The sequence below is a fragment of the Solanum stenotomum genome, chromosome 5, assembly GCF_019186545.1.
Source record: "Solanum stenotomum isolate F172 chromosome 5, ASM1918654v1, whole genome shotgun sequence".
Taxonomy (NCBI): domain Eukaryota; kingdom Viridiplantae; phylum Streptophyta; class Magnoliopsida; order Solanales; family Solanaceae; genus Solanum; species Solanum stenotomum.
Window position 1 is genome coordinate 46302492 of NC_064286.1, and position 8444 is coordinate 46310935.

Below are 8444 nucleotides of genomic sequence, written 5' to 3' on the forward strand. Positions count from 1 at the left end.
GTGCCAAAAGCAAAATTTTCAGAAGATAAAAAAGGTGCATTATATGATCAAACCCACTGCACAATGATTAGGATCCATGCCTGCTCGTTCATATTACAAGTATGTTCTCATCACATTCAGATACTTTTGTAGAAAGTTGGAGCTCCACCACCTTCCAAAGGATCCTTAAAAGCAAAACTTCTTTTTCTGCAGAACAAGACAGCAGAGATACAAATCAACAATGAATCGTTAAGTTTCGAAGCAAAAACACACTCAAATACAGAAGGTGCACATGAAATACTGCTCAAAGCCTTTTTATTATTTTAGTTCATACGCACCTAGAGTTTTCTCGGATGTAGTTTCCACTATGATATCAACTTCTCATCCTACTTAGGCTCATTCATAATTTAGTGCTGTCTAATTACCAAATAAATCTGGAAACTCACCTGAAATTTTGCAGCTTCTTGACCATCAATGTATGCAAGAAGTTCCTCTTGTCTCATCAAAGCCTCATGCAAAGCCTGTTTTTGAAAAAGAAATAATATTATTATCAACTCAAAAACCAAGAGAAACAGATATGTGATAATTAATCTCAGCAACCCAACATTATATGTAGATGCTGTTATCCTCAGCACCCCCTGGCTGAAAAACAAGTCATAAGTTTGGCAGCACCTTATCAGCATAATCATGTAATATTACTTTCAAGTTGCAGGCATGCTAGCGTTCACACTAATTGTCAAATTCCAACCTATTCCCTCCTCCTTTCTATTTGCTATTGTCTCTGGCCTTGGCAAACCCTTCAAAGGATCAAGAGTCTCTAATAAGACCAACCCATAACCTACTTTAGACTAAATTTATTAAACCTTATCACACAAGTTAAACACCAGTTGAGCTTGTAAACATGAAACTTGCAAGTTTTGGTGAAGCAAAACTGGTTTCACTCTTATTCACACTCAATATCTTTAAACATTTACCTTCTTGGTTGCAATTAACTCAGCTTCCAGGGCATCCACACGGCAAACAGCAGCATTTAGCAGTTCCTCTTTCTCATAAGGCATCTCAGATGGCTTTTCTTGAAGTGTACTTACTTTGTCCTCAAGTTCACCCAACTTCTTCAGAACAACAGAAAGCAGTTGAGCTTCAGTAAAGGCTGGAGCTGGTGAAGGTGGCCGAAACTCCTCATTATTGTTGGCATCAGAGGTGAATTCTTGAACAGCTTGGTCTTGACCAATTGATGGATCTGGAAGTTTCTTAGTCATGTGGCATAGCACTGAACGGAAAAGCATCACCACAGTCGTGAAGAAGGCCATAAGAAGTCCTAATAGCTGAGCACTAAGACCACCTGCAGGCTTTTGAGAATCTGCTGGTGGAAGTATCCCTGAATAAAAGGTAAATAGCCATATACATCATGTTAGTATAAATTTGACAACTTAGAACGGACTAATAAAAAAAGAATATGGTCAACAGGCAGCATAAATTCCCATATTAACCACAGATGTCAGCAAATTCCAGCTTTACGACCAAAATAGAACTTAAAGCAAAACAGACAGCATAACGTTCACACTATTTGCACCCAAGACAGGTTGTCTTGGATGCAGGTGGTAACAAGCAGGCGCTGGGCCTGAGTACTGCATGCAACTAAAAACCCAAATTAAGACGAAAAAATACATGTGAATAAATACATAAATATGCACACGTTATATCGAATCACAAACAGGCGCACAGTGCATCCAAACTACAGGGTCAGAACTACAGTGAGCTCTTTTTTTACCCCATTGTTTAGGTGCATACTAAGGAGTCGTTTGGTGTGAGGTATAAGGTATAACAATAATCCCAGAATAAAATGCATTATTTTGTCATGCGTTTGCTTGGAGGTATTAGGTAGTCCTTGGATTATTTATCCCATCTATACCATAGTGATGGGATAAGTTATCCCATATATATGGTGGGAATGTGGGATAACTTATCTCAGGATAACTTGTTCCCAACCAAACAACCCCTACAGTTTAACTAAAAGATTCAGAGACTCTTATGCTTCCTCCCTTTTTCTTTTCCTTGTGTGTGCAAATGCATGTGTTCTTTGAATAAGTCTAACCTTTGGCAATGGAGGCTTTATGAAAGGATGTTTGCTTCTTCAACACAGAATCAACTGCCTTGTCAACCATGGGAACATATTCATCATATCCTGATAAGTTTGTAGTGTAGCCAGACATTCCAATACCCTTGGCCTGTTTGACGTAAAAAGAACAGTATCATGGTAAGAATAGCATATAAAGAAATTATTCAGGAGGGGAATGGGGAAGGAGATATTTTCATGAAATCTAAGGGAATGCAATCCTATATTATTCTGGGCCTCAGCGAAAGAGAATATTTTTAGGTTCTCTCCATTAAAAGAAAGGTTAACTCATGAAATCAGTTGAATATGGAAGAAATATACCTCTTCACGGACAGGAGTAAGCCGAAGATGCGAATAATTCCTTACAGCTTTAGGGGAAGCAATATCTTCTGCTTCAGATCCCGATTCTGCGGTGGAGGTATCACTACCTTTTGACTGCTAAAATTCAATATACATGTACCAATCTTCAAATACAGTTGAAAATTTAGAGTATTCTCATAATTTAGGAAAGAGAGTAGAAGTCATACCATGGGGAAGCGAGGCTTAGCATAAACTACCTTTCCTTCGCTGTTTACAACTTTAACAACCTGCCTGGCACGCCGTGCTTCACCAATCATCTGGCATCAAAGAAGGGAGCACCATTTTCCCAGTCATTTAAAGTTGACATACTCTTCATCAAGGGAGCAATGCTTGTTGATTATTTAAAACATGAAGAACAAGCAGGCCACCCTTGTTCGCAGCAAAGAGAAGTACAGAAAATAAATGCGAGGAAAGGAAAAAAGATCATTCTATCCTAAAAAGGTGGGTAAAAGAACATCTTTCGAAATAAAATTTCTCTCAGATGTGAAGGTCCTAGAATGAAACCTTTAATATCTCTGGATTTTGCCATGGCCCTTTATCTGAGCGAAGGCAACCTCCTTGATTTGCACATGTACAGGTTCCACCCAAAAAATCTGGCAACTCACTGCACAAAACAAAAATCAATAATACAACTTTTAAAGAAGTGAACCTTCTGAAGTACCATCAGAAGCAGAAATAAAGCAATTCTTTCCTTGTACAGTAGAAAGAATTCTTAACCCCTTTACCTAACATCAACTAGTTCAAGCAATTTGTTTTGGTACTTGTTCCCAAGAACCTAAAAGAAATTTGACAACACAAGCAAATAAGTAAATATAGCCAAATAACTGAGATTACAGCACTTTAAGGTGCAGGAGAAGAGCATAGACAAACATGTATCTTCGAGGTGGTCTTGGGATCCAAAAAACTCTTAACAGTACTCCACAGCAGCCTAAAGCCAGGTCCAGCATTGATGATAAGCATTTGATGAAGTGTCTGCACCAGCCAAAATGTAGCAAAATGTGTTAATGAACCCAAAACAATGAAATACCTTATAGTGCTTACTGAGATAGGAATATAATCATGCCTCCGGATAATTATCACCATCAATCTTCTGAAGTCGCATGATGAGTTCCCTAGCACTCTTGGTAAAGTTTTTCAAACCCTAAGAAATCAACAAAAGAAAATGAAAAGATGAAAACCCTAGAGTGCTAAAAATGTAATCAGAAATCACGACACGTTAGCACAAGAAAACAAATACTAGGTAACATACCACTCCCTGGACATCCAAAATAGTAGTGCTTGAATCAATCTGCCTTTTTGCAGCAACTGTACATGCTGGAAACTTGATTGCAAAAGTTTTCTCGAACTCTCTTACATGGTTTCTAATGTAACGGTCCATTGTTGTGACTTGCATAAGTTTGGTGGGATCAACTTTCCCTAACCTTTCAATGTATACTGGTCTTCCTTCCCTATCGATCCCATGATAACCTTGGGGGTAGTATTTCGAAACTTCATCCTGCTCTTGGAATTGAAAATCCTGATGGAAATTTGGTGTGGGAAAAATTTCAGATTAAATGGAGTCACTAGCATCTGATATATGAACAAATACTGTGACAATCCATCACTTGGAGAAATAAGATTACATGGATAATGGTGTCAGCACCAAATTCCTTCCTCCACTGAAGCATATCAGCCCACATATGCTTTGCTTTATCAATATCAAACTTCCTTGCCTTCAGAAATCTGCAAGAAACTCATAGGGGTAATTAAATGACAAAAACAAGAATAGACTACAAGATAGTTCTTAATCAAAAGCGTCCTTAAATCTAATATATCCTCTTCCATTTTGCCTATTCTGAGAGAATTAACCTATGCTCACAATGTCTTTACCACTATTTTCCTTTTTGTGTTTGGTAAGCTCACAATGTCTACCACTCTGATAATTTGTTTCAGTCCTTAAGGCCTGATGGAGAAGTTCATTGAGAAAGTTGAAATTTGATATCCAGAGTAAATTTCACAGAGCACCTCTTTGACCAAAGCAAACTAAAGAGCAAAATATTACTTTCATGAGTCATTTGTAATAGACAGCTCCAGGAATGCAAGCAGAGATGAAATGTCTGACCGGGCTCCATAAATTGTGTTAATAAATCAAAAAATAGAACAAACCAACAAAAGAAAAAAGAGCACTAAAAAGAAGATTATCTTTTAATCAAGAATTGGAAGCACAGGAACCTGCTCTATCTATGTGATGGTCCAACAAAAATCAAATTTCATAAATTGGTTTTTTCTGCCCGTACTCATTTTTACCCCTGATTCACAGTTCTACAAACAAGCTTGATGTACGCATTCTAACTTGCAATTAACTTTTGGACATGATAAAGGTATTGAAACTCTCTCTATACAAGCAAATCATAATATACTTAACAGAAAAACTATCACAAGAAAACAGAAAGCAGGATATATCTTAATCAGTTAATGCATAAATACTTAAAGAAAGTAAAGATAACAGTGTATCACCTTAGCATCATATAGTAGTCATCATGTCTCCCAGGTAACAAATCATCCAAAATCAGTGCTTGCCTAAATTGGTCAACAGCTTGCAGCTCCTCAGCATCACGAATATCCTCAATTGAAACTGAACTCACTCGTCCATCACTTTTTCTTCTGCCTTTCTTCTTAAGAGAATGTTTAAATTTTGTTGATGCATTTAATGCTTTCTTTTTCAGCGTGCCAATTCTTGTCCTCCTCTCATCCTCTGAGTTCTCGAAATCAGATTTTCTTTCTCTTCTCTCATCGTGTGTGGACGACCCCTCAAAGCCTGTCAACAGTGGAAAGGAAACAATAGGAAAAGGATGAAATTTGAAACATATGAACTAGACCCTATTTGTTAATGGCATGAATTGATTCGACTTGAGCATGTAGCCAACTAAGGTTGGCAGACTTTTTTTCCTATGAAACTCCATTTGAATTAAAAGAACAAGGTCAATCAAATTCCAATCTAATCCAGTCAGCTCTATGAATCCCCTATATTCATTTGATTTTAATAAAAAATGTTCTCCTTAAATTAAGGATTTGGTATAGTTGGCTGGTTTTAAAGAATTAAGGTTGAAAAGTCCTCTTCATCCTAAAAGCTTATTCTGGATAAAATTTCACACTTTTTTCCAGAAACAACTGTAATAGCTTACAAATATGAAGAGCATAATGGCATGAAACTGTATGTCGATCGAGTTCCATCAAGAAAGCACCTAAATAGAGTGCTAGAAGATTCCCGTTGACATGAAGTGCGCAAGGGAAGTCCCGCACGTTCCAAAATGGGATCTGAAAATGACTGAGCAGGCACCTAAGGGTGTGGCCTAGTGATCAATTAAGTGGTTGAGAACCCTGAGGTCTCAGGTTCAAAACACACACAAAAAAAATACTAAGTGATTCTTCCCATCTCTCTTAGCCTTGGTGATAGAGTTACCTGGCACATGTTGCTGGTGGGAGGTGGTAGGTATCACGTGGAATTAGTCTAGGTGCACAAAAGCTGGCCCGAACGGTCAACAAAAAAAAATGACTGAGCGGCAAAAAGTGAAGAACACCAACAAGGGCATATTGCCAAAGTCTTTGGACAAAAGTTGAGGATTGCCTTACACCACAATCAAACCACACCCTTGTAAGAAGGCATGCGGGTTATCCCTTTTATTAATCTCATTTCAGTTTCGCATCCAAAATAATCTCTGAATCAACACTGGAGGACTATCCTTCATTTTGCAATTCCACAAACTCAGTTAACTCAACCCCACCACATAAAAAAAAAAAAAAAACACCCAATTTGTAGTTCCTCAAAAATAACCAAGAAACCAACCCACAATTCGATTTCGGTCAATCATATAATGTGAACTTCAAAAGCATAACCACTCTCAAACCCTAAAAGGTTACAATCACCTAAAACATAGTGTAACAAATACATCCCCTCAAACCCTAAAAGCAATAGAGTAACAGCAAGTTTTTTGCCAGTGTATATATCACGAAACCTCCAAATACTAATTCGGCATTGATGCATAATTACTCCAAATAATTTCATCAATCATAAAAACTCAAAAAAATAAAAATGTAACTAAAATTCAGGAATGCAGTTGAAAATCAGTAAAGAAATTAATTAAAAAACGAAAGAAGGTAAACTCACAGGGCATCGCAAATCGATCTAATGGACCTGACATAGCCGCCGGCGATTACCCAAACCCAAAAATCTTGATGATCAGTAGATCCGACAACACAAAATTCACTGTAAACTCAACAAAAAAAAAAAAAAAAAAAAAAAAATATATATATATGGATAACTCAGCAGATCGAAAAATCACTGTAAAACTTAAAAACTCTGCCAAAAGATGAATATTCAGTAGGTGGAAGAAGAAAACTGAGAAGAATCAAAGCTGAAGCCACTTATTTTGGAAGTATTTATAATCGTACGGCTATAAATGCATCAAAATTTTTGTAACGGAAAAGTGGAATTGATAGAAAAGATTAGGGGTATTTTAGGACTGAAAATTATAGACAAATTTCAGTCACGCGGATTGTCAGGATCGACAACTGTAGGGTACAATAGAATCATAAAAGTTCCAACCAAAATATGAGTGATTTTTTTTTTCGATATATGTGACCTAGTTTGACTAAATATTAAATTAAGTAAGATATTAATTGTATTTTGAATGTTTATTATTTTTTATAATTGATTTAAAAGAAAAGGATAAATTCTATAAATAGGAACAAAGAAAATAGCACGTAAGTAATAGTAAAAGTGGTACTCCCTCCGTCTCAATCTATGTGGTACTCTGATTTTGAGATTCAAATAAATCTATCTTTAATCATAAATTTTTCATATATCATTAAATATTTTGAATTGTCAATTATTGTGACTTATAGTACTTTTATGTAATTTATAAATATATAAATTTCATTTAAATTTATTTTGAAGATTTCATACGCAAATTTCTAGTCAAATTTAAACGGTTCGACTCTCGGAAAATGAAATGTGACACAAATTGAGATAGAGGGAGTATTTATTTTTTTTGGTGGTGTGAGATACATAAGTAAATAAAATTTTTTTGGTACAATGAAGTACTCCTATATTTTATAATTTTTTATTATTCTAATTTAAATTGCAGAACGAAAATGGAATTTAAATTTTTATTTAAAAGTATTCCAAGTGATTATTCTTTTTCACTCAAAAAATTATTATTTTTAAAAGGAAAAAGGCTCAAATATGCCATCGAACCTTCAGAAAAAACTCATTTATGCCATCCGTAAAAAGTTTGGTTCATCTATGTCATTACCGTTTAAGAAAAAGTTCATTCATGCCATTATTTTTTAACAGTAATTTTGCAAAACCATTTTTTACACGTGGCCAATTATAATTCGGCCACGTCATTATTTTTTTATTAAAAAAAACAAAATTCTAAATAAAAATTGAATTAAAATAACCCACTTAAGTAAAAACTCACCCAATTTTTTTTTAAAAATCCCTATAACCCATCAATAACCCAATTCTTTCATTCAATTTTTCAATCCAAAAAGCACACTAGCATGGTAACATGCGAAAACAAACATGATGTTAACTCCTCGAGTCCAAATTTCTTAGACCAAATCGACATAGGTTTTTTTAAAAAAAAAACATAACAAATAGTGGCATTATTTGAGCGTTTCAAATAGAAATTGTACATCATCAGATTTCAGTTTATTACATATTTACTCAAGCAAATGTACAGTGAAGAAAACTGAAAGTTGAACTTGACATGGAACCTCCGAAATTTCATGAGCTACTCAGTCGCTCCAATTATCTTGGTCGATTGCAAAAGCTTGTCAATCGAAAGTTGAACTTGACATGGAACCTCCGAAATTTAGGGCTTTTTGGATTGAAAAATTGAATGAAAGAATTGGGTTACTGATGGGTTATAGGGATTTTTTTTAAAAATTTGGGTGGGTTATTTTTATTCAGAATTTTGATTTTTTTTTAATAAAAAAATAATGA

At 35.4% G+C, this 8444-nt stretch overlaps 1 protein-coding gene across 2 annotated transcripts; it reads right to left on the reverse strand.

The window, feature by feature from the left end:
• Positions 1–6721, reverse strand: LOC125864497 (phosphatidylinositol/phosphatidylcholine transfer protein SFH8-like). 2 transcript variants are annotated; one of them, XM_049544521.1, is made up of 14 exons: positions 6603–6721; positions 4952–5252; positions 4078–4177; positions 3705–3971; positions 3519–3596; positions 3326–3427; positions 3181–3230; positions 2960–3059; positions 2623–2712; positions 2417–2530; positions 2075–2207; positions 954–1357; positions 426–500; positions 1–186 (listed from the first exon to the last, which is right to left on the reverse strand). In XM_049544521.1, the coding sequence occupies exons 1-14, from the start codon at positions 6634–6636 to the stop codon at positions 166–168; spliced, it is 1869 nt and encodes a 622-aa protein (XP_049400478.1). In that variant the 5' UTR covers positions 6637–6721; the 3' UTR covers positions 1–165. The 2 variants fall into 2 exon arrangements, with proteins under 2 accessions (XP_049400478.1, XP_049400477.1); XM_049544520.1 differs by having other exon boundaries at positions 2417–2533.
• Positions 6722–8444: the final 1723 nt, after the last annotated feature.